The 26,812-nt window shown below is 43.7% G+C and overlaps 1 protein-coding gene across 1 annotated transcript; it reads right to left on the bottom strand.

Annotated features, from left to right (window-relative positions):
• RASSF8 (Ras association domain family member 8) lies at positions 1-26,812 on the bottom strand. The gene is made up of 4 exons (XM_074168206.1): positions 26,617-26,812; positions 10,120-11,009; positions 6,242-6,386; positions 1-5,097 (listed from the first exon to the last, which is right to left on the bottom strand). Exons 1-4 carry the CDS (start codon positions 26,717-26,719, stop codon positions 4,976-4,978), a joined length of 1,260 nt encoding a protein of 419 aa, XP_074024307.1. The 5' UTR covers positions 26,720-26,812; the 3' UTR covers positions 1-4,975.

The following is a 26,812-nucleotide window of genomic DNA, read 5'->3' as shown; positions in this document are numbered from 1 at the left end:
GGAATTTATTGCATGGGAGCATATCCAATATTTTTTGTCAACCATTCATGAGAATAATAAAAAATAGAAGCTTTTAAAATGATAAAAAATATAATTACATATAATACAGATTTTCATCTTGCATTGAAGCAGAGCAGTAATAGAATGCTCATTCGTGTTTTCACAGGTAGTTTGCGTTGCTTCTCTAGGTTAAAGCGTCAGCAACTCAAATCTTCCAGTCAGAACCCCTAGTTAATAGTGTCACAGGGTGATCATGAGGGTGAAGTTTTCTCCATTTTACAAATAGAACAGGCATGCTTGATCCATCTCAGAACTATTCAAATTTTCAGAGGTACCAGCTACGCTCAAAACGAGCCGTCCTTGCTGCAACTGAAAGATTTTTGGATCAGAACATGCTTTTAGGCCCAATTCGGAAACACATCTATGGAATACTCAAGAATGTGCTTAAATCCCATTTGGTTCAAAGGGCTCCGAGTTGATCCTTTGTGACCACCTCTGCTTGTTGTGCCCCTCACAAGCACTGCACGCTGGTATGAAGCACTAACCAGTATTTGATCACATGCGTTAAGTTGCTTGCAAGACCACGAAGGATTCGAACATTCTGCAGCACTCCATTTACTTCAGAAAACACATTCACTGCATGCATACATTTATGTATATACTACATACACTTACCCCCAACCCCTCCCCACAATATTATTGCAATAACTCTTTGCTGGTATAACAGTTTATATACCAAGTTTCACTTATTTAGCTTTCTATAAACATAGGAAAAAACATCTGAAGTGAGCTAGAACAGCTTTCAATCAGTCACTACATTGGCATTGAAAGCTTTATTTTGAAAAGTTTAAGCAGCAATACTGAATAAATAGACAGAATGATTGTTTTGTCATCTCCATACAACCGATGGCCTTCATCCAAAACATTAAAATACTGTAGCAAATAGAATAAACATGCATGTTTCAATGTTCTAAAAAAAAAAAAAAAAAAAAGTGTAATATAAAAGTAACACTTTGACACTTGTTTTAATACAGTACAGACCATTAGAGACTATTTTCTGGAAAAAATATCTGAATAAAGTTTTGTTATTTACATGGATCATTAAGGCCCAATTCACTCAAGTTAATGCACATCAGGAATTTATATGCTTCAAGATAACTCACTAAAAATTACAAGATCAATTTTTTTGCTCATACTCATACGATCCCAGTTCACTAAAATAAAGCAATACTCTTCACGCTAAAAACAAGGCAATTATTGCCCCAAGAGGAGATTTTTATTTCACTAGAGGATCTTTTTCCCTCTTACCTCACAATGAAAGTATATTTGCATATTGCTAATGCTAGTGGTAGTTCTCTTCTTCAAGAACTTCCTTCCAACTTGCTAGGGTTTAGAAAAGCAAGTAATCTCAAAGCTAACATACCATTTCCAGAAGCAATTGAGGCACTTGGGAACCTAAGTCCCACTGAGAGATAACAGGAAGCAGGTTCCTAGCTGACTTTTCAGAGTGGGACTTGGGTTTCTCCGTTGCTGGGGCATTCAGAAGGTATACCTTAGCCTTAACCTACTGGCTTTTCAAATGGTCAACTCTCCCCTTTTCCCCTAACATAGCATCACCAGCAAAAATAAACTGTATCCTCATGGATGAGAGAGGTAACACAGTTAATTTCCATTAGTAATAATTTATTACTAATTACAGAGTTCTCCATATAAATTCCCTGTGCACTGGAAAATAGTGCTTGTGTATTCAACTACTTAACGCAAGCAAGAAACCCCATTTTTTATCATGCTGGCCAGTAAATAATATGGCACTTGTTAAAATTAGTACGTGTAGCTTCCTTTCTGCTAATGCCCCATAAGTAGGTTTGAAACACTTCTGAAAATGCATTTTTCTACATTTGTAAAGAAAGAGTGAGATCTTGCAGTTGATCTGAAGCAAAATTCTTAACACCGCAATGTGAGGAATTTTTATAACTGTAATACTTTGTTCAATTCACATTTAATGCAAGGACATGCCATTTCTTTTTGGTTTATTTACAGAGAGGGTGAAAATGCTGCAGAACTTTAGCCTGCGTGAAATTCAGTAAGCAAGAGGAGTATGGTGGGGGCAGGGGAATTTGTCAGTGTCTCACAAATGACAGGTTTGGATACTAAAGCCTCTCCTTTGCCACAGCAGTGGCTGAAGCTGTAAATGTTTTCCAGATCACCCTGACATCTGCTGAAGTCCTGACAAGGAGGGTCCAGTCAGTGATGATGCAGTGGCAGCTCCCGAGCCAGCTCCAGACTGGCCCTTCTGGCTATTTTTCAACTTAAATGGCAAATTCCTTCCTTGATTCTATTACAAAGCCATAACTCAAGCCCTCCAAAGCTGCTCTTCCCCTTTCTTTCAATCCTTTTCCTTTCCTCCTCCCTCCATCTTAAAGAATAACCGGGCAGAGAAAGAGAACAGTTTTTATGATGCAAGAGCCCAGTTCAGCTCAAACTGACATCTGTGGGAGACGGACCGGTCACAAAGTATGACATAAACATTAGCTGGGTAAATAAGCTGATCTGCCTTAAAAATATTCTACCTCAGTACAAGACTGAAATTGCAACAGGCTTTTCCTTGTGTTTCCCTCCACCCCCATGCAGCATAATTTGGGCCAGACTTTGCAAGGTGCTGAGTGCCTCAGTTCTCTAACATCAAGAGGTGCTGAAGATGCAAGATATCCACTGGAGAGGGCCATTTTATTTCTGTAAATTGAACCCAGAATGTAAGGCATATATGCTCAAGTACCTTGGACACATATTGTCCCCAAACTATGTATATTTTACACTTTTAATATATATTTTTTATATTTTTTTTTAATACAAAGTTACGGGCACAGTAAACAAGAGCATAGAGTTGTGATAAACAAACAGTAAAATCTGTGAGCACTGCAAAGATTCCTCAGGTAGGAACACCTCATTTTCCAGTTTGCTCACAAGGGAGGGAAAAAAAAAAAGACCTGATAAGTTAAACAGTAAAAATTCAGAATCCATTTGGAAAGGTCCTTTATATATACACAGCCTTGTTTGTTGCTGTTAGTCTAAATACAGCAGCACTTTTAGAATATATGTTGCCATTAATAAGTGGAAAGGGAAAAAAAAATATGCATTACACTTAAGAGTCCTTCATCTTCTACTGTATCTTTTAAAACTTCCATTTGTTAGGAAGCTCCTTTTTAAAAAAATGAAACTTAAATTAACATTTACCTGCACATCAATAAATCAACACAAGAGGATGCTAGGAGTTAAGAATTCTTAAGTATTATCTATGGCAAAAAGCTTGGAGTTTCCTACCGGTGGTAAAGTCCTGACCCTACCAAAGGCAGCAGGAGTTCTGTCACACTTTGCCACCGATTGCAGTCAAGGTGTTCAATACTGCAGTGAAAGCACGGTGACTCCCTCTCATGTCAAAGGTGGGGTTAACAGTATGAGTTGCTGTTACAACAGGAAATCCAAATGCAACCAGGCAAGGTCCATCCCTTCTGTAACTCATCCATGAGGTCCTAACGTATACGAAGTGCCCCACTGATGCCAGTCACTTTCTCTACAAACTCGGTGTCCGCTTTAGCAATTTAATTTCAAGGCCTGTAACCAACATGCTACTTGATAGCGTACTTACTTTCTGCATGGAAGCCATTTCGTCTCATCCTTAGTGTGACATCAAGATACAATAATGTTCTCTTTTCACATTTTTTGTAAAAAATTACTACCAAGTGTGTGAATTTCCTCTTTGTTGTAAGCTTTATATTCTGTAAGTGACTGAGCAGCAATACGTCTTTCAAAGCGGCTAAAGGTCTACCATCTAACACTGGGGACCTGGAATGAAATCCTGGCCCCGCTCAAGTCAGTAGAAGCTCTGCTATTGACTTGATGGGACTCCCTGCCAGGTTTCTTCCCTCCACGAAACTTGAGTGAATTCTGGAAGGCTGAAAGAGAACGCTCATTTGTTTTGTGGTTTTTTTCTCCTCAAACAGCCAAGATTTACCGCAAAACAAGAACACTGTAATGGCTAGTGGAAAAAATAATAAAATAAAAGTATAAAATCACACACAGTGAAAGCCTGCTACTCTCTTTTGGTAAGATATATGAAGATAACTTCTTACATTATTCTTTCTCAAAAGGCATATACAATGTGGCAAAATATTTCAAATATACATTCTATATAATAAAATATCATCTAACTAGTGCATCCTCCATAATCATATGCTGGAAATATTTTTACCAAGCCAAGGTTTAAATTCCATAAATCTTTTGAACACTAGGTGCTTCATTCAAGGCAGATTCAACGGCAAGTAAAACCCACAAGCTCACTTTTTGAGCCTTAAAAGGGAGCAATGGATGGAACGTGACATATTATGACCCACAACAGAAATTAACAGTCAGTGGTGAGAGACCATTTTAATGGTTCAGCACTGCACAGAACTCTGCATTGCAACTTGTACTCAATCAAATGGTGGATGGTTGTACACGCAAATTAAAGTCACCTTGTCAGACTGACATACAGCCATGTGTGATTATTCACAAGTTAAAAATAAAAATATAAAAGGTCAACATTCACACGTCCATTGATTAAAGGGAATAAATTAAACCTCAGATACATTGCATACATGGTTTCCTTCACCCTCAGTCTTTTATTTATGCCTATACATGGAACAATACTTTCCAAAACACTTCTGAAGTGGCAAAAACAATGAAGGTTTTTGCACTCTAGTTGTGTTCACAGCAAGTTCATCCTTGCCAATTATGAATCGAGACAGTTCCTCTGTCTCTTTAGCATCAGTGCACAGGTATGGCTCTAAGTGGTGTGTTGGAGGAAGAAGAAAAAAAAAATATGGTGGCTTAACACACACAAAAAAAATCTTCTTCCATTCATCATTGGCAGAATAAAACAAAAGTGTATCTTGTCCAGGGTACCTTGCTAGATCCTCTCCAGAAGAGGTACGTACTGTCATACATAAATGCCCTCCGGGTTAAAACCAGACGACAGGGGGTTCTGTAGAATCCGCAGGTTACTGGGGAGTTGCCTCGATGAACCAGGGCGCTTCAGTGACCCAGACTGAAATGTTGGCTCTGCTCAAGAAAAAGGAGAGTTAGAAAAGTCACCATCAAGGGTGATGCCGGCAGAACACCTTCCTCTTCTTGCTTAGTGCAGTGTGCACTTGGTGCGGTACGGAAAAACTAATACCACATACAACAAAAACTTCAAATGCCCGACTAGGAAGTGATCTAAAGTGCGCACTTCCTACTCACTTCAAAATAGAAATATATACCTGCTCTATACAATTGCCCTCCCACGAGGAACAGGCACACGGATATATGCCATACATTTATACAGTAATGTGCAGAAAGAGCTTGTGCCTATATGGACCTCAAAGCTTCAGCTTCCTACCCACTTAAAAGAGGAAGTTCACACAAGTGCTGACAACATTTAAGGTCCGTTAGTCTTTTCCTCTCTCCCCACCTCCCTACCCTCCCAATACTTCTTGGTTAGACAGTTTTCTGAGAGAAGGGACAGAAGCAGCTAAGGAGAGCGCTGAGAGAAGCAGTCCCCTTGCAAGCAGAGTACTGGGTAAAGCACACCACAGCAGAGTTTCTGCTTGTGCCACAGTTGTGCCGCGCATTCAAAGTGCTCCCACGTTTCTGTCTAGGAAATTCTGAATTCAGATGTGGGCATGTGCAGAATGCGCTGAGCTCACTGGCGGCAAAGTCAATTTGCACGTGCCGTAACAGCCAGCTGTGCAGGACTTCTAGATGGCTGGCAGCCCAGCTGGATTAGCTCCTATTCCCATGCGGCTGCCGTCTGGGATTTCTTGAGATCCAGACGCATTCCTTTTTCTACTTTGACAACACATCCCCCCAGAAGAGGAAGAACCCAGACGAACAGCAATGTCAGATGTGGAATCACATTGCATGCCAGCTTACACGCCTGCAGCCATGGCAGCCACACTTGAAAGCCACTGGCCTAACGCATTACCGGTAGGACAAGCACACGCTTAGGCACAGTGAGAGAGAAGTTATCTACATCCTGCGCTTTATTTACAGCCTGCTAAACCCTTGGAATGAAAAGAAATATTTGACACTGCTTTCTTAATATTTTGCTAAGTTCTTCGCTATCAGAGCGTTCACTCGATGTACGAGTGCAAGCATTAAGGCAGCAGGTAAACGCGTTGCCATCCCTTTCTCCCACCCACCAAAAGCATTCTAAGTGCTGCACCTCTCTCGAGCTCCACGTGTGGGGCCTCCACCTCTACGGGGTCTGCTGGCAGCACCGTGACCTTCGTTCCTGTTTGCTGGATGAACTGTTGGAGATTGACCTGTCGCAACTCCTTTGTCAGTTGCTCCAGTTCTTGTTCCCTGTCCTGCCAAGAAAGAGAAAACGTCTCCTGAGCAGCAGCAAGCATAAAGCAGCGTTTCAAGACTATTTGCAATTGGGAAACTAAGGCTTCTCCTTTTGATGAAAAAGCCTCCAGTTTTTAAATTCAAATGCCTTTCAAAATGGAAAGGTCTTTTATAATTTAGAAAGCAAATCAACACTCACTATTACTTATTAGGGGTTACTACTGATCTGTTTATATTGCTTCTTGGATGACTAGCAGATGTTTCTCCTATCACCTGAGAAAAATTTTGGAACAACGTATGTGAGCAATTAAAGGTAATAGCGAGCAATCTGAAAAAATACCTCAGTCTGCCACCAAATCTTAGTTCTGCCAGAAGTGTCCAGCACGACTTGGATAGCTCATTTAGTTTTTCTGTTCCTAAAAGGAGAATAATTCCCTTCTCTTCTTGGTCTTTCCATCTTCTATTTAAAGCATAATTTTTTATGGACAGAACTCTCTTACTCTGCAAAGCGTACTGTATTTTGTACAATGAGGCCAAATCCTGGCTGGTTCACCATCCCTTCCATAAGCACAGAACGTGACCATTTAGGATCTTGCTCGAGGCTCTGTAGTTCTGGCATGATATGCGAAACCTACAGCTCCAATAGATTACGACAGTCTTAGACTATAATTATTTTTTTTTCCCCGTACACAGATTCAGCTTCACTAGCAGGCAGCTGCATGCGGTACCCTTCTACAGCCAGGATGGGTCTCACCTGTCGGCCACACAGGGAAAGGATGCCGGATGCCCGGTAGCATGTCTACACAGTGCATACCGCTACATCTTCATTTTGGCAAGAGTTGGAGGTTGGGTCAACCTTCTTTTCCCTAATTATCTTGTGTAAGCAGAATTATACATGAACTCAGACAAGGATTTGGAGGCGAATCGTTTGGTGGATCTGTTCTAGGAAGAGTCCCCAACAGCACAGCCCTTATTCGCTTTAAACTTGCGGCAAGGTCACAGTTGAGGCTGAATTCAACAGTTAGTAAGAAAATTAACACAAATGATCTGATGTCTAAATTAGGACCTTTTAAGTGTCAATTGCTTTGTCACTGATCTCTGTGTTTGACCTGTTCATATCACGTGGTTGGTCTCAGCTTTCTGTGCTAAACTTGTGTTTCCATTCATTGGCTATCAACTTTTGGAAAAACTGGATTGAGAAATGGAAACCAGGCGACCTCCAAATTTTAAGACAATACTACAGAAAAATTCTTCAATTTATTTGAGGCCTGTTAGACTCTACAGCTGGGGACTTGGGTCACAGGAACTTCTCAACCCGCTTTACTTACTGCAATCTTAATTCTGCAGCTCCATGTTCTATGAGATTGTAACAAAGTCGCCACTGAAAGGAATTCAGTTGGTTTTTTTTAAAAACGGAATCACTGAAATACACAGGTTAGCAGAACTAACATCATAAATAATTTGCTCTTGCCGTTTCTCAACTTCCACGGGAAATAAGGTAAAAATGTTAAGTATCACCCCAAATCCTACTGGTTTAAGCTCTTAAATTTATTATCTAATTGTGAAACTTCAGTGAGATCTTTTACCTGAAGAAGGGTGGCATTTTGGTTTTTTGGTTTTGGTTAGGTTTTTTTTGCATTTAAAAATCTTTCTCTAGAAACAGGGCCAGCAGAGTGCTGTATCTGATCCTTAAGTGAACATAGTCTCATGTTGTTGGAATGTAATTTTATTGAGGTGGCTAGAGAAAAGGAACGGAAGAAAAAAGGTAGGACAAATTACTAGAAATTTCTCACATGCTACTAAAAAATGCCACCTTCCTGTTCTTACCACTTGAAATCTAGTGAACCAAAATCTTCTTTCCTTCCTTACTGAAAGGTCTATAAAAACACCCATGCTCAACTCTTCTAGTTTCAAATCAGCAGTTCTATGAATTAACTTTCAGAATGCAAGAAAATATTTCTCTATTTCCTCCCCCCCAAACCGTACAATACAAAGCTGAGCGTATTTTCTCCTGTACTTCCAGATTAGTACACCTTTAGACAGAACAAGCTTGGGAGATCTGAATTTAACGGAAACTTTCCTGAGAAAGCGAAACCCTAGCCTGTGAAAAAAACAAAGCGAGACAGATTTTGAATTCAATCACGGTCTCACTGCGTGTTACTCGGCATAGGTAAAATATATAAAGACAGCCTGATGCCTTCTGTTAGCGCAAATCCTTAAGCACAGTGTGTTTGGAAACTTAGGATAGATAAATATGGCCCAGGCTGCTTAGAGGTTTCATCCATTTTGCTTTGGATAAAGAGATTACATTTTTTTTCCCCTCTCATGTAGTAAAACCAGCTTATATTGACATGGTTCTAGGTGCTCAGGGGTAAGGGTGCAAAATCCCTTTACGTATTTGCAGCAGAACCATCTTGCTGCAACTGCAGCACCGTGGAACATCGCGGCTACGACTCCCAGGAATCCGGCAAGAATCGCAGCTCAGACTGGTGTGCGGTGCCTCGGTCCTGTCTTATGTGGCACATTAAAACCCCGGAATCCACAATCTTTCCTTCACCTCACCCAGCTAGCAGCTGAATTTCCATTTATATTTATTCTTTCATGCTCTACCAAGTTTCAAGTGATATCATTAACTTTAGCAAGGAGCCAGAGCCTGGATTCTCTTTTGACACGTGCCACAAATGCCTGAGGTGTAGAGAAAATAAAATCCTGAACAGACAGGGGAAGGGAATGCTATTCTTTAAAACAAAAGCCCTGTAAGCTGACAGTTTTTTTAGCTCTACCTCCATATGTCCCAAGTGCTGCTTTTGGACTTTCTTTCTAATTCATCTATGTTGGTGGCAGACAAACCCAGCAAGAATCAGAAGTTTAGCCTCAGAAAAGGCTATTGTGGTACAAATTTCCCTGAAATTTAACAGTATGAAGCACTGAGCTGCCAAGATCTAGGACCTAAATCCTCACGATAACTAACTCCAAACCAACAGGGGTTTGAAGACTAATGCTTTTAAAGGCATTAGGCCAAGAGCGCTACGGTCCTGTTTAGTACCCAGCAGTACCTCGATCCCCCACTAGCCCTAAATGTGCTACTGTTCAAGCCAGGAGATATTATTTGTCTGAGGTGTGAAAGAGCCCAGACCCACTAGCACAGCAGCACCTCGCTGGAGCTAGCGAAGACTCCCTCTCAGCATTGCCATCGGTGCAGCCAATCTCTTTATCCATCAGTTCTCAGCTAGTTTAGCTGAGAATAGCTCTGGTGTTTCCCTACTGTGGACCGCTGCACGGTGAAGATACGGTTCGAGTGATTTCTCAGAGGTCGCCAGGCAGTCAGGGAATGGCAGCAAACCAAAGCTGTAACTGACGGGAAAGAAACTGAGGCAGCACGTAAATAAATGGAAGGTGGTGTGGCCTTCAGCTCTAACCCTGCGGGCCACCTGGGCCTTCGGAATGGCCAGGAGCACACCCACCAAAATGTCTGATGGTTCATCTTGGGATTAAGAACTAACTACTATTTTTCTTTTCAGACTATCTGAATGAGTAAAATACACACAGGTGAAATAAAAACTGTCTGCTCTTCAAAAGAAAATATCCTAAATACACTTTGAAAAGGATTTGAAAAATCCTTCCTTTTACCCAAATTCGCTGTGGAAACTTTATTGTGTTTTCTTTCGCATGATTGAAATTTGTGTAAGAAAAATTCATTACAGTCAAGTCTTTTGACTTTGCTTTAGCTACGGATAAAAAGGACATTCTTACCTGTAACCGTTTGGTAGCTTGGCCCAAAGACCTTTCTACAGCTTTAATGCCATTTTCCAGTCTCAGACTCTGCTGGCCCTGAATATCTATTTCACCCTTCACCTTCTCGATCTTTTCCTTGACCTCTTCTTCATTCACCTGGGACTCTTGAACTTCCCGCTGCAACTTCTCTGCTTCAAGGCCACTCTCCATGTTATGGATCTGAGACAGATAGTCCTTCAGCTTGCTCTCACACTCCAGGATCCTCTGCCTCATCTCCTGCAGCTGCTCCTTCAGCTGTTTTTCGTTCTCCTGTTCGATCTGCAGCTCGTTTTCCCAGAACTCTTCCTCTTCAATCTCCACTTCGTTCCTTTTGATCTTCTGCTCTAGCTTGAGGATTTCTTCTTCCAGGCTGGAGTTATACTTTTGTTCCCAGTAGCGGATCTCAGCTTCGTTGGACTCCAGCTGTTTCTCGATGCACTGCAGTTTCTCTGTCTGGAGGTGGATCAATTTCTTCAGCTCATCCGCTGTTGTTTTACAGTTGTTGAGCACCTTTTGCTTGAACTCGGATTCTTTGCTTTTCCCAAAGATGTCCATTAACCCTTTGGCCCCCCCGGTGAAGGTGAGGGATTTCCTTTTCGGCTCTCTCCTCTTCATGGATTTGTCCCCGGGAGGCCTCAGCTTGGCCAGGGGAGGCAAGCTTTGCCGGTACAGAGTCCTCTCGGGGATTCGAGCCACGCTGTCCGAAGTCGGCCGCTCGCTCAGGGAGGGCCCGGTGCGGCGCAGGATCAGCTGCACGTCGCTCGCGTACTGTCCCCACTTGTTCAGCGACACGATGGGGTTTTCGTGCGGCGCCAGGTGCCGCTCCGTGTCCCGCCATTTCTCGATCAGCGTGTACCTGCCGGTGCGACCTGCAAGGCAAGCGCAGCCCTCAGCCGGGTGGCCCGCCAGGGGGCGCTGCCGGACAGCGCCAACCACGGCCGCTCGCCGGGGACGGCGCGGGCCCCGGACGCCCCCTGGCGGCCGCCCGGCCCCGCTCTCCCCGTGGGGGCTGGCCCCGGGCAGGAGAGGGGGTGCGTGGGTGAGTGCGCGGGGAGTGCGGGGAGCGCGGGGAGCGCGGGGAGCGGAGAAGCTCCGCGCTCTTGCAGGAACCTCAGAGGTGTCTGCGCCTGCGGGCACTGGCCTCCCGCCGAGGGAACAGCACAGTCCTTAGCGCCTTCCCAAGGGAGTAACGACAGGACCAGAGGAAACGGCGTGAAGTTGGGGCAGGGGAGGTTCAGGTTAGGTATTAGGAAGAATTACTTTACTGAGAGGATAGGACAAGGGGTAATGGTTTTAAACTGAAAGAGTATAGATTTAGATTAGATATTAGGAGGAAATTCTTTCCTGTGAGGGTGGTGAAGCACTGGAACAGGTTGCCCAGGGAAGCTGTGGCTGCCCCATCCCTGGAAGTGTTCAAGGCCAGGCTGGATGGGGCTTTGAGCAACCTGCTCTAGTGGAGGTGTCCCTGCCCATGGCAGGGGGGTTGGAACTCGGTGATCTTTAAGGTCCCTTCCAACTCTAACCATTCTATGGTTCTATGAGAGAGTGGTCAGGCACTGGAACAGCCTGCCCAGGGAGGTGGTGGAGTCACCATCCCTGGAGGTATTTAAGAAACGTGTAGACGTGGCACTTCAGGACACGCTCTAGTGCCTGAGACTGTTGGGTTGTGTCTGTTTGTGGGTGGGTGTGGGGGGTGGGTTTTGGTTTTGTTTTTAGTGTTTGGGGGGTTTTTTGGTTTTGGTTTTTTTTTGTTTGTTTGTTTGTTTGTTTTTTTGGTGTTTTTTTGTTGGTTGGACTCGATGATCTCAAAGGTCCCTTCCAACCAAGAAGATTCTGTGATTCTGTTTTCCTCATGTGAGAGTAACGCGTGCTCCTTCGTTTACTGAGCTGAGAACAGCGTCTACACGTTACTGACTTTAATTGCAAACCATCTCAGGAAAACCCTCACTGCCTGCAGCAGTAACTGAACAAGTGAGTCCTGATTTACACTGCGCACACAACTGAAACTGCACAACTCTGGGGCTCCTGTCAATTTGAAGTCACTGAATTTAAAACAAGTGATGCTGATACCTAGCAAAGAAATACTTCCCATGCACATCTCTAGAGGAAGAAAACAAGAACAGAAAAAGTTCCACATCTTTCATACAACCACATCGAAAAATCAAAATATGGAGTTGATGTACTTGCTTTTAAACTTTATCATCGACGAGAGGCAGCTGTTAATGACTGAGTGAGCCTTAGCTCACCATCTTGTCCCCCAGCTCCGGTTCGCTGAGACGGTGGGGAAAGCTGCCCAGGGCCACAGCGTTATGGCAGCTCACGTGGCCCACGGCAGCGCTGCCAACGCGACAAACCTTCACAGAGCAGAACGCAGAGGCTGCCCCAACGAGGCTGCTCGTTGGGAAATGAGCAACTTGGGCTCCCTGCACAGACATCTTGCCTGTAAGAGCAGCTCACAAGGCCCCCCTGGGGTACACAGCCTTCAGGAAGATGCTCAAATCCTATAATAACTGTCAAGATGTTTTCTGACCCCTACATTGACAGCTAGCTGTACCATGCAATGCAGTTTACCTTTAGGGTAAGGGGATGTACAACTTCTGTCTACAGCTCATTTCTGCTGCTACCAAACACACTTAACTGAGTTTCCTCTGACACCCCTTATCAGATACTTTGAATGTTACAAAAATACAGCATTTGAGTTTTTCCACTATTTTTATTTTCACTGAATTTCACTGAATTTTTAGAGTTGGAAGGGACCATAAAGATCATCTAGTCCAACTCCCCTGCTGAAGCAGGATTGCCCAGAGCATGTCAGAGCATGTTACTCAGGACTGCATCCAGGCGGGTCTTGAAGATCTCCAGAGCAGGGGACTCCACAACCTCCCTGGGCAGCCTGTTCCAGGGCTCTGGCACCCTCACCGGAAAGAAGTTTCTCCTCATCTTTGAATGGAACTTCCCATGTTTCAGCTTGTGCCCGTTGCCCCTCGTCCTCTCACTGGCAACCACTGAAAAATTTTTTCTAACCACTCTTACTACTTTGAGATACAACATTCTCCAAATGCAGGAGAAAGTTCCCCTTATCATAAAAGTGACTTCACTTCAAAGCCACGGTACTGTTTACAAAAAGATGTGAAAGATCAACTGCTTTTAAAGCACGTGATCCTCACCAATTCCTGAACAGCTCCACAATTGCCACTTGCCTTAAAAACACCATTAGCTATTTTAATGCATTCTATATATCCACTTCCATGAGAGGTCACCATTTAAATGAGGATTTACTTCAGCACATAAATGCCTAAAATACCTGTCATATATGCAACTATGAGTGTGGGAGTTGGAATAAATGTAGTTATCAGTGGTAACCCATTTGATGCATTTTCTTTCCTTACACCACCCGCCCAACCACCACACTTCCCAAACAAACGAAAAATATCCTAATGTCAGGTTGGAGATCTGCCTCCGGCCACCAACCACAACACTCGCACAGATTGCCCACCTCAAATTTGTAGGAGACAAGCTCCACTGTGGTGATTAACACACTACGCTGCCCCCCTAAAACCTGATATTGTCAGACCAGCCTTATAAAGAGCTCCCCAGGATATAGCTACTGTGTTGGAAGTGGTTCTTCTGATCTCACTTTCTCACAATTAGCTCATGATGCGAAGCACAACAACAACTACAACAAATAATCAGCTGTACAGGCACTGACTAGAAAATAGGCTACTTTGGCTGAGGGCTCATACTAGCGGTGGTTAGCTGGCCAAGTAAAAGACCAAAATGTTCGTGTTCACTTCCAAGTTAGGAGCGAGAGCTCAAAGAGTACATGAAGATTTGAAGTCAGCAAAACAAGGCAAACAGCATGGGAACAGCAATCCAATCCCCCCCCCCCCCCCCAATGCCTTATAAATAAATGACTTGAGGTTGAGGTAAGCACTAGGGGAAAAAAAAAGAGACGGAAAATAAAAATCTATCAGCATACCAACATGCTTGGCCAAGACTCTCAGAAACAGATCTAAAGTTTATTGTAATAAAGTACTTCAAAAACAAGTTTACTATGCCAAGATACAAAGTCAGAGATTTTTGCCAACCCACAGTATTGTTCACCGATCCGTGAAGGTTTATGGTTTGTAGTAGGCATCAGTGTTAGTACAGGAAAAATAAACCTAGTGCTGTTTGTCACAGCATACTGACAATAAAATCCCAGAGACAAAAAATGAAGTAAAAACATACCACAGAACCCAAGACAAAGGTTGCATTTTACCACACTATTTTGCTAATCTTAAAAGCTTTCAGCTTTTAGCTTGTAATCATGGTAATGTTACTAATGTTCTTCTTGTGTCAGAAACAGCCAAGTTCAAAGAAGTCTTGAAATTGTAAACAAGAGTACCGCTAGGGGAGTGATCAGCGTGCAATTTCTAGTCACTTTGCTGTTAAACGCACTACTTAAAAGTACCGTAACAAGCGGCAAAACCAAGGGGCGGTGGGAATAAAGCTAACAATCTCAACCAAGAGTGAATTAAGGAATTAAGCGAAGCACTTGCCAAGAACTATTTCCATTTTAGCTTAGGTGTCCAAATCAACATGCAGTTCTAAATAACGATCTCGGCGCTCGAGATCCACATAAAAGAAAGCGTGTTGTAGAAGTAACACTTACACAGTTCAACAACCGCACCCGGAGTTCAGTACTGTTCTCTAAACCAAAGCTGTCCTCATCTGAGATGAGATACCTAGGTTTCCTGTATTCAGGCTATGCATGACGCAGATTAACAATACCTGGACAACCACAACTGCGATGTCTGCTTGCATTAGAAGGGATTAATTCACAAATTGAAAGGGTGAATGAGTTAATTCAAAATATTTCAGGATGCAGGCATCCTTGGAACAAACCAAGGCACCAATACAGGTTAGGCGTGGACCTGCTGGAGACAAGCTCCGAAGAGAAAGATCTGGGGGTCCTGGTAGACAGCAAAATGACAATGAGCAAGCAGTGTGCTCTTGTGGCCACGAAGGCCAATGGGATCCTGGGCTGCGTAGGGAAGAGTGTGGCCAGTAGGTCGAGGGAAGTCATTCTCCCCCTCTACACTGCACTGGTGAGGCCACAACTGGAATACTGCATCCAGTTCTGGGCTCCCCAATTCAAGAGGGATAGGGAACTACTGGAAAGAGTCCAGCGAAGGGCAACAAAGATGATTAAGGGATTGGAGCATCTCCCTTATGAGGAAAGGCTGAGAGAGCTGGGACTCTTTAGCCTGGAGAAGAGAAGGCCGAGGGGAGACCTTATTAATGCCTATAAGTATCTCAAGGGTGGGTTGAAGGAGGAGGGAGCCAGACTCTTTTCAGTGGTTCCCAGTGACAGGACGAGGGGCAACGGGCACAAGTTGGAACATAGGAGGTTCCACTCGAATATGAGAAAGAATTTCTTCACGGTGAGGGTGCCAGAGCCCTGGAACAGGCTGCCCAGGGAGGCTGTGGAGTCCCCTTCTCTGGAGATCTTCAAGACCCGCCTGGATGCAGTCCTGAGTAGCATTCTCTAAGCAATCCTGCTTCAGCAGGGGAGTTGGACTAGATGATTTATACGGTCCCTTCCAACTCTAAAAAAAAATTCAGTGAAATTCAGTGAAATATTAGAAATATTGGGGGTTTTTTAATACTCCTATCAAAGCCCGGTACTAATGAGAATGGTAGAGAAAACAGTCCAGAGAGCCCCAAAGGAGCAGCAGCAGTGCTGTGTTCTGCGGTGTCCTCCCCAGCAAACAGCAGTTCAGGGGCTGGAGGAAGCAGAGAGCTTACACACCCCGTCCGCTCTCCAGCTACTTCTCATTCAGATTCTGTGCCCACCCACTGACCGTGTAACGGTCCCCCACACGGACCATATAATATTACCATCTCAAAACAATCATCAAGAACTTCTATCCGTTTCGCAAGACAGCGAATGACAAGCTGTAACGGAAGTAGGTACGTATTCACATTAATGTAAAGAACACTGCATCTGCACGACGGGCAGCGTCACGGTAACAGGTTAAGCCTGTGCCTACAGCTACCTAAACATCCAAACTTACCACAGCTTCTATTAATACGGGAACGTTTTTCAAAAGAATCTTTTCTTTTAAAAGTTAGAACAAGACCAAAAAAAGGAAATATACGGACTCAAGAACGCTGATGTTCTGACAGGGTGCGACTAGCTGTCGTGAGTGGTTGGAACCTGGCTCTAACGCCACCAGTTATCGCTTGACCGACGAGCCATTAAGGAGCTAAAGCCACTGCCCTGCTGTACCGCCAGGCAGCAAGCTCCAGACCTGAAAAGCCCAGGTCACGTGCCCGACTGCTGTAATCTTAATTTGGGATTGATGTAATTTGCTAATTTAAACACAGATTCCCCTACAATCAATGGTGATTAAACTAACGAAATACAGAACAAGGTAGTTGAACTTTTTTTTTTTTTTAGAGGTGGACTTTTAAATTACACTCTGTGAAGGTAGTAGGACCCATACAACTATTATTCACTTTAAGCCTCTCTATAGGCTTTCGTATTTGCAGCCGACACACTAGACATGAGTGACTATTTCTGCTGCCAAAAGTAAAAATGAAATTCCGAAGGAAAGCAGTACTAGCAGTGTTTCTCATGCAAGGCTTTTGGCAGGACTGTAACTCGAGAAGTTATCAATACTGTATTTCAGGACAGAAATGATTAATCCCTTTTCTCCCTCCTGAAAGTTCATCATCCTCTACTTGCAAAGCATTTCAGGGACAGGCACTACATTTTTTTGTATGCAGGTAGTACTAACCACCACGTAAAAGTGTATCTGTGCCTTGTCTTTCCAGTCAGGCTACAAAAGTTTATTTCAAGCATGAAGTTAAGATCCAGCTTTTCACGAAGTGTCTCCCATGCTTCACGGCCAGGACCTGCAGCAGTGAGTCAGCGCGAGTAGGTGAGTCATTGCCCTGGTCTCACGTTATTCCTGGGAAAGGTGGCTAGGTGAGCAATCGTAAACATGGAAGTACTTCTCCTTCCCTAGGGAAGAGGCTAGGGTGGGCGAGAGCGGGCCTCTGTCACTAGAGGTCATGCGGTCTTGTTCCCAGTTTCTCCTCTTTCCCCATGAACGCCAGGATGCACTTGGTGCCAGGGGAGTTGCTCTCTGGCAGGCACATTCCTAGCTCCCCATTTTTCCCAGGGATCCCATCGCCTCTGCTCCTGAGCTGCAGCTGCGCCGAAGACCTTCCCTGTGAAGTGGCACTCTGGACGGAGTCTGATAAACGAAAAGGCAACTTCTGCCTTTTCTTTTAAAAGTTTCTTTAAAACTTCTGCAAGTTTTAAGACAGCAAAAAGGAAGCTGTACTGGTCTTGCTCTTGAGCTAAATCTGAACTGGCACGCCAAACTCCCTCCCGACAGCGCATAGGGAGAACATACAGACTGTCGCCTGTCTGCGTGCAGGCTTCCATGGGGGTAAAAGCCAGGTGTGCCAACACGTGCTCAAGCCAAACCCAGACTGCCCAGAGCTCTGGGGGCACTGACAAATACACCTCCTCCCCAGCCTGGATACAGCTTTCTGACCCACTTGGTTTCCTGGAGATCACCCTCTAGCGCTCGGCAACGGGATGCTGTCTTCCTTACCAAGGCCATATAAAGAAAAATAATCGTACGTGGGTAAAATCTCATAAGAACTCTTTAACATGTGGAACACGTGGGAGAAAATGCTCTGTCTTACCAAAGGGGCACCAGCATTCACTCCTGAATCTTTAACAGCTCTGATAGAAAAGTAATCGCTGACAACTTTAATAAACCCAGTATAATTTGAACTCAGTATCTTTGAAATATGAATCTGCTATTTGATTCATTATGTGATACTTAAGTTAACATCTGTAGCAATTAGAAAAAATACCATTCTAGCTACCTGAGAACTCATTAAACACGCAAGAAAAATTAAGAGTAAAAAGGCCTTTAAAATGGAGGTTAGAGTTTGCTCAGATGCTTAACTCATGCCATGTTACGCACACACTTGTGTGCACACCACATGAAACGATGAAAATCAGAGCAGGGCTCCAGTCCCAGTAAAACGTGCCCACAGATATATAAAGGCTCAAGTCTAATGACAGCCAGGGCAGCCTGCCTGGCTCACCCGGTACAGCTCTGCTCACAGCGTGATTACGTGGCTTTAGCAGGACTGAAGTCTTAGTTTATTACTACTATCCTTTCACTCGAAAAAAGGGTATACAAAAGTTTATCATCACCTGACAAAACAAAGCACTTACTGTCATTTCATAGAATCATAGAATCATTCAGGTTGGAAGAGACCCTTGGGATCATCGAGTCCAACCATCCACCCTACTCTACAAAGTTCTCCCCTACACCATATCCCCCAACACCACATCTAAACGGCTCTTAAACACATCCAGGGATGGTGACTCAACCCCCTCCCTGGGCAGCCTGTTCCAATGCCCGACCACTCTTCCTGTGAAAAATTCTTTCCTAATGTTCAGTCTAAACCTACCCTGTTTGAGCTTGAAGCCATTCCCTCTCGTTCTGTCATTAATTACCTGTGAGAAGAGACCAGCACCAACCTCTCTACAGTGTCCTTTCAAGTAGTTGTAGAGAGTGATGAGGTCTCCCCTCAGCCTCCTCTTCCTCAAACTAAACAGTCCCAGCTCCTTCAACCGCTCTTCATAGGATTTATTCTCCAGGCCCTTCCCCAGCTTCGTTGCCCTCCTCTGCACTCGCTCCAGCACCTCGATGTCTCTCTTGGATTGAGGTGCCCAAAACTGGACACAATACTCCAGGTGTGGCCTCACCAGTGCTGAGTACAGGGGCACAATCACCTCCCTACTCCTGCTGGTCACGCTATTTCTAACACAACCCAGGATGCCATTGGCTTTCTTGGCCACCTGGGCACACTGCCGGCTCATGTTCAGCCGCTTGTCAATTAGAACCCCCAGGTCTCTTTCTTCCAGGCAGCTCCAGCCACATTTCCCCAAGCCTGTAGCAATGCACAGGGTTGTTTTGGCCCAAGTGCAGAACCTGGCACTTGCCCTTGTTGAAACTCATGCCATTGATGTTGGCCCAATGCTCCAATCTAAGTCTCTCTGTAGAGCTTCCCTATCCTCCTGGGAATCAACACTCCTGCTTAGCTTGGTGTCATCTGCGAACTTGCTGATGATACACCCTATGTCCTTGTCGAGATCATCAATAAAGACGTTAAACAGAAATGGTCCTAACACTGAGCCCTGAGGCACACCACTTGTGACCGGCCGCCAGCTGGATTTAAATCCACTGAGCACCACTCTTTGGGACCTTCCAGTCAGCCATTGCTTGACCCAGTGGATCGTACGCTCATCCAGGCCGTGTGAAGCCAGTTTTTCCACAGGAATTGTATGGGGGACAGTATCGAATGCTTTTCGAAAGTCCAGGTATACAATACCAACAGCCTTTCCCTCGTCCAATAATCTGGTTATCTTGTCATAGAAGGAGATCAGGTTCATCTGGCAGGACCTGCCTTCTATAAACCCATGCTGACTAGGCCTGATCCCCTGGTTGCCCGTTATGTGGGCATATCCTATCAGCTGCCTTTTGTCTAAGCACCCTGAGGTACTGCACTTATTTTAGACCCGTTTCCTAAATAGGTAAAACCATGGCGGAGGAGCGGTTTGGCCAGGGTCAAACAGCAAGACACGGCAAAGCAGATAAAGCAGCCCGGGTCCCTACTGCGCGTGCCACCGCTACACTGGATGTACCACATCATCAGAAGTGACAACAAATCATCCCGCCTGACCACTGTACCTTGCAGCAAGGTACCTAGTTTCTGAACCATACTACTACATACGTACATACATATATACGTACATACATATATATATATACATGTATATATATATACACATACATATATACGTACATACATACATAGTACATACGTACTAGGTTTCTGAACCATAAAGTTGCCGTCACCACACCACGGGATGGCCGCAGTGCCCAGCTTTCTAGCACTTATCATCCCTCTTAATGTTGCTATTTGAAGCAGCAGAGAATGAAATTTTGGGGTCAAAAATAACACAGTTTGTAAGTGATTCTTAGCAGTAAACTACACGATTAATTCAACGTTTAAAAACTTTAGTTTGTACACAACAAACATTGTTCCCTTCTCTAATCCTCTTCGGACTCAGCGCTGGGATTTAACGCGACCTCAGACTCTCTCTCGGTGTCTGACAGCCAGCTCTGGCGCTGGCTTTAGCAGAAACTATTTGGAGGAAGGGACAAACAGAAGAAGAGACATCAATAGAAGTGGTGTGATTTTTCCAGATACAACTTTGGCTGAATCTTACCATGCTGTAACGCATGTTTGAAGCGACACGGACAAATCTGTCCTTCGTTATCGTAACTACACCCCATTTCTCTTTGAGGAAAAATACTCAACTGCAATAAAAAAAAAAAAAAATTGACAGCTGCATTTGTTTAATTTTAAAAAGAGACAGCTGTATTTCTTGTTCAGTGAAGTGTTGCTCATAGTCTCCTGATACTGTGCTACAGTCAGGAAACCAAAATCCACAGCACTATTTAAAGCAAGTCTGCCATTTAAAATATTTGCCACAGAAAATTAGAAAAAGGCAGAAAACAAAAGCGCGCTTCGGTAAGAAACTCAAGCTTTGCTTCTGCAGGCTAAAATATTCTTTTTCTAGGAAACGAACGTGTCACTCTGAGACGCACTCTAATCTCCCGAGAGAAAAGAAATCACAACAAATGCAGTAAAAACCCTCACGGGGCTGGAAGTACAAGAAGAACATTTCAGAAGAAACGGAGCAAGTACATTTGTGACTGCACCACTCATCACCATATTCCTTTGGAAGGTTTTTATTTTTTAGATTTGAAAGGAAAACACCCAGTAAAAGCCAATTTTTTTAAAAAAAATCTCTAGTTACTAAACTACATTTGCCTAAACTACCAGCTAACACGATTAGCTCACTTTCTTCTAGGATACCATCTGGTTTTCCCCTCATGATTTTTTGAGCGGAGCCACTACACTCACACACACTCCACTGTAAGTCCACATGGACAGGCTTGAGAGGTGGGCCCATGTGAACCTCATGAAGTTCAACCAGGCCAAGTGCAGGGTCCTGCACCTGGGATGTGGCAATCCCAGGCACAAATACAGGTTGGGCGGGGAATGGCTGGAGAGCAGCCCTGAGGAGAAGGACTTGGGGGTGTTGGTGGATGAGAAGCTCAACATGAGCCGGCAATGTGCGCTGGCAGCCCAGAAAGCCAACCCCATCCTGGGCTGCATCAAGAGAAGTGTGGCCAGGTCGCAGGAGGTGATTCTACCCCTCTACTCTGCGCTCGTGAGACCCCACCTGGAGAACTGTGTCCAGCTCTGGAGTCCTCAACAAAGGAAGGACATGGACCTGTTGGAACGGGTCCAGCGGAGGACCACAAAGATGATCAGAGGGATGGAGCACCTCCCCTATGGAGACAGGCTGAGAGAGCTGGGGTTGTTCAGCCTGGAGAAGAGAAGGCTCCGGGGAGACCTCAGAGCAGCCTTCCAATATCTGAAGGGAGCCTCCAGGAGAGCCGGAGAGGGACTCTTTGTCAGGAAGTGTAGTGACAGGACAAGGGGTAATGGTTTTAAATTGGAAGAGGGGAGATTTAGATTAGATATTAGGAGGAAATTCTTTCCTGTGAGGGTGGTGAGACACTGGAACAGGTTGCCCAGAGAAGCTGTGGATGCCCCATCCCTGGAAGTGTTCAAGGCCAGGCTGGATGGGGCTTTGAGCAACCTGCTCTGGTGGAGGTGTCCCTGCCCATGGCAGGGGGGTTGGAACTCGATGATCTCCAGAGGTCCCTTCCAACCCCATATCATCCCGTGATTCTGTGATTCTGTGATCCATAAGGTCCCTTCCAACTCTGACCATTCTATGATTCTATGATACACTATTTTGCAAAACAGACACCTGACAGGATTCACCGACCATCTCACCATACATACAGTTGAAAAGTAATCAGTAACTTTTTGTTACTTGTTTTTCAGTTGCCCAAATTAAGAAGAGGAATCAAAATGAGCAAGCAACGATTATATGAAGCAATTCTGGCATGATTTTCATGCACAGAAAAGCTAGTGGAAGCAGAAAAACAGGAAGAATTTGCTATCAGATGTACATTTTTAAAACAGACAATGATGGATTTGATAAAATCTAGCTCATCTCTCCTGGTAAAAAAAAAAAATTAAAACAAGACTCCATTTCAACTGTGTGCTGTGGTATATTTTTACATTTTGGTGAGGGCTTAGTTTCTCATGGTGAAACAATCACTACTCTTATTTGTATTATGAGGCCAAATCTCCATCTTTGTAATTTGCAAGCAGCTTGAGTTTAAAGAAAAAAAAGAAAAGGGAAAAAAAAAAAGAAATAAAGCAGCCCTGGATAAAACTTGTAACAGGTAATATCAAGTGTTCTTCAAGATCCCAGTGGGAGGTGATTTCACTCTCCGGAAACTTGTAACTGGATAGCTTGATGTCTGTCTTGAACAGAATTCCAGTGACCCTCCCTCCAGCTAAGGCATTTCTAACTCTTTCGAAGTTAGAGACACAAACAATTACAGTATCCAAAATTATTTTCAATTGATACTATTCTCTCTCACATTTGTTAAGATATATAGATGTATTTTTAAAATATGCTTTGCTGGGATCACCAAAGGAGACAAATCTCCCCTTTTTTTTTATTTTTTAAAAGAATGAGTTTTATTTGAGATTTAATTCAAACCTTTTAACTTCAAGCCAAATGGAGATTTTAAAAAAACCCCAATTTGTACAGAAAGTTGGCGTAGTATCATTTCCTACTCCACGTGATCAAGAAATGGGCAAGAGGGGAAGGAGATCCTAATGCAAGAACAGGTAACACAAGCGTTATCCGTCAGGAGTGCAGCCCCAAAGGAAGAGGGGCATGCAGGCCTTTCCGCTGAAAAGTTAATAGTGGCAGATACCAATTGGTAAGGAACAGGTCAAGGAGCATTAGCCAGGCAAGTGGAGCGACAGAACTCCACTGCCAAAGGATTAGACTACACTTTGGGTACGGGACAGAACCACCTCCCTTCTACAAAGGGGCACAGCCCAGCATGACTTGCTACTTCTGTTTGGCTAAAATAGCCCTAGAACATAAGTATGCTGCCTTTGCATTTTAAAAAAAAAAAAAAAAAAAAAAAAAAAGGAGTACTTTTGTACACCAAAGAAAGTTGTTACTGAATTTCCACAACATGAGGGAAGAGATGGAAAGTAAATATATGGAAAGCTTTTTGTTGCTCTTATCACAGCTTGGGATCAGGAGACACGGCCCTGCCTGCGATCAAGCGACAGGAAAAGAAATTTCTTGAAACACAAGAAATTCCATTTAAGCATAAAGAAAAAAGAAAGGGTGCAAGGGTGACTGACCACCAGAACGGGTGTCCCAGAGAGGTGGTGGAGTCTCCATACTTGGCCATATTCAAATCCCAACCGCACGTGGCCCTGAGCAACCGGCTCTGGCTGACCCTGCTTTGAGCAGCAGAGTTGGGCTAGATGATATTCAGAGGAGGTGCCTTTCAACCACAACCCATTCAACAATAATTTTGATTTTCCTATTTTTGAAATAGGAAAGCTTGAATTTACAATTTTGAATTGTAAAGCTTTACTTTTCATATCTCTAGAATACAGGCAGCTTCAGTTTGTCCATGAGAAGCTTCTTGAACTATGGGTGTCTTAATCCAAGCAGCTTTGGCTTGTGCTTTGTTCAGCAGATACAGCTGTAAAATAAGTTAATTTGCAGATATTCCAGGCCCTGCACTTCAACACAAACAATGTACCTACTGCAGTTCATCTTTCGGGCTCAGGGAAATATGGAAGGGGGGGGCGTGTGATTTTTTTTAAGTCAAGGACCTAGCCATGAACTGTAAGACATGCTAAAACAAAAGGAGCATCTCGACAGGCTGAGAGAGCTGGGGTTGTTCAGCCTGGAGAAGAGAAGGCTCCGGGGAGACCTCAGAGCAGCCTTCCAATATCTGAAGGGAGCCTACAGGAGAGCCGGAGAGGGACTCTTTGTCAGGAAGTGTAGTGACAGCACAAGGGGTAATGGTTTTAAACTGAAAGAGTATAGATTTAGATTAGATACTAGGTGGAAATTCTTTGCTGTGAGGGTGGTGAGGCGCTGGAACAGGTTGCCCAGGGAAGCTGTGGATGCCCCATCCCTGGAAGTGTTCAAGGCCAGGCTGGATGGGGCTTTGAGCAACCTGGTCTGGTGGAGGTGTCCCTGCCCATGGCAGGGGGGTTGGAACTCAATGATTCGTAAGGTCCCTTCCAACTCTGACCATTCTGTGATTCTATGATCTCAAAAACTTTGCAGACAGACAAAATAATACTGAGTCCTGCTAAGCTATGCGACTGCTGAAGGAGCCAGACTGCAAAGTGGAAAATAAACTCAGAGCCAACCAAAGGAGCAAGCCAACTGAGACTGGCTATTTTCCACCACCAAATGTCAGGTGAGAGCTAGAGGGATACATTTTAATAGATTCCCATTCAAATTTGAGGGACAAATATTCCTGGTAAGCTGGTACCTATAGCCAAATCAAAGGAGCAGACATATGGTTGCTGATGAATGGCCCAACGGGAGGGTTGAGAAAACCCTATCTGCCGAGGACATGCAAGTGTAATTTATACGATGTTTAATATCATCCTAGCAGCCCCAGCGAGTGAGAAACTGAAGTGCAGTTACTCTAGGTGTTTTCTACAGAGGGTATTCGCCTCAGGAAGGAGTTTCCAAAGGATTATCTTAATTTGGCTCCAGTTGCAACCGAAACGTATCTCTGCAGGGAGCCAGAGTTGCGTGCTGCAGATGGGCTGCAGAAACCTTCCGGAAAAGGAAACAAAACCGGTACACGTTACGGAAAAGGAAGTCTGCTGAGTTGACAAAAACTGCCTGCGTTTCCAAGAATGATGGGAGTCTTTTCAGAGTTCAGGCTGATAATTGAAGATATAGAAAAAACAAAGATAAGTCACACAGGAGAACATTAAATTATTGTCTGGAACTGGGAGTCTGACGTTTTTTATTTCGTCGGAGAAGGCAAAGGAATCGGGACGAAAGAGATATTGAAAGCAAAGTAAAGAACAGAAGCCTATCACAACCAGCTTATTTATTTTTTCTAAATATGTAACACTCCTTAATCATTACTAGGAAATAATCATGCTAGCATAATTGTGACTTAAAAAAAAAACCTACAGGCAGAAAATAACATACGGAAGCAAGCAATTTATAAACCAATTAGCATTAAATGAAAAGCTGCAACTAACACAAACAGTAAAAGCACACGTAACAGTTTACCACCGAACACAAGATTTTAGAGATATACCAACTTTCTGCAATTTTTAAATGAAACTTTAAAAGGTACTTGATGCGCACAGATAAGAGTATACACACGCTCGCATTGTGTTCAATTCCCTTAAGATATAAAATAAAAAAATTGCTGGTCTTCCACTCCATCAGATGAAAGTATATGGAAATGACATGCAGGAGTACACATTTAAATAAACAACCGTCACAAATTCAGAGAAGTTGACTTCATGCTTACAGGTAGAATATCTAGTTGACATTCATGGCCCTAAGTTGCTTTTTATTACAAAATTATTATTTTGCAGTCGAGTCCGACCGCTAATACAATCCTGCAAAATCGCTGGAATACTGAAAAATGCAAAAGCTAGCCCTTAAATTAAGAATTTAATTTTAGGTAAGACACAGGTTTTGATGCCCAAATTTAAATATTATGTAAAGCCAATTACAAAATTTTAACAAAGAATAAGATTCAGCATCGGAAGCACTGAAGGGATGAAGCTGAGGCTTATTCAGGATGTTCTCAATAACTGAGAAAGGTCTGACAAAGTTGAAAGAATGTTCTTTCCTGTAGTGCAGCCTGAAAAGACTGTATTTTTTTCCCACTAAACTGTTCAGCAAACAGCCAGCACTGAACAGACTTCAGGTTACCCTTTCATTAGTACTGAGTTAACGCGGCGTGCAGGAGTAAGAGGAAAACTTGAAGGATGTATTTCATTGATCTAATACTATACCCAGTATAGCTAGGGATGTATATGATTTCGATGAACATCATTAGCTTGTGAAAGCCAACCAATTATTCTGCACTGCTTTTATATTTCTTTGGTGCTCAAAACACTGACAATTTGCCATCTTCTTTAGTCCAGGCTGTATTCACAATGACAAAAGGCAGCATATTATTATTTAAAGAATAAATTTGTCATGAATGAAAGTTCATAGATTTCACAGCGTCTCTTTTCTTTCTTTTTAATCCCTCTCTGGCAGGTTAAAAATCAAAGGCTGCAAGTTTACACTGCAAGGTTATCCCACTGTGCACTGTACATTCATACTGACGTTCAGTGCAACCCCACCTCCCCTCGGTTTAGCTTCATAAATAAAGGTTCACCCCAGTTCCCGGACAGCCGTCCGACAGAGTTACTTACCAATAGCCTGAGCAAGGGCTATTACAACTTCCTGGCACGTTGTGACTTCGGTGACCCCGCACACAATTCTCTGGACTCCATCCACCCATACTTTGAGCTCCATGGTTCACCAGATTATCCAAGAGCCATGAATGCAAGTCAGTCAAGTCATACTTGCAGCTCTACCAGAGATAACGCAGCAGACTTTGCTCAGCAG

This window comes from Numenius arquata, chromosome 2 (assembly GCF_964106895.1).
Source record: "Numenius arquata chromosome 2, bNumArq3.hap1.1, whole genome shotgun sequence".
Lineage (NCBI taxonomy): Eukaryota > Metazoa > Chordata > Aves > Charadriiformes > Scolopacidae > Numenius > Numenius arquata.
The sequence above is the reverse complement of the archived record's forward strand: the minus strand, read 5'-3'. Positions and strand labels throughout refer to the sequence as shown.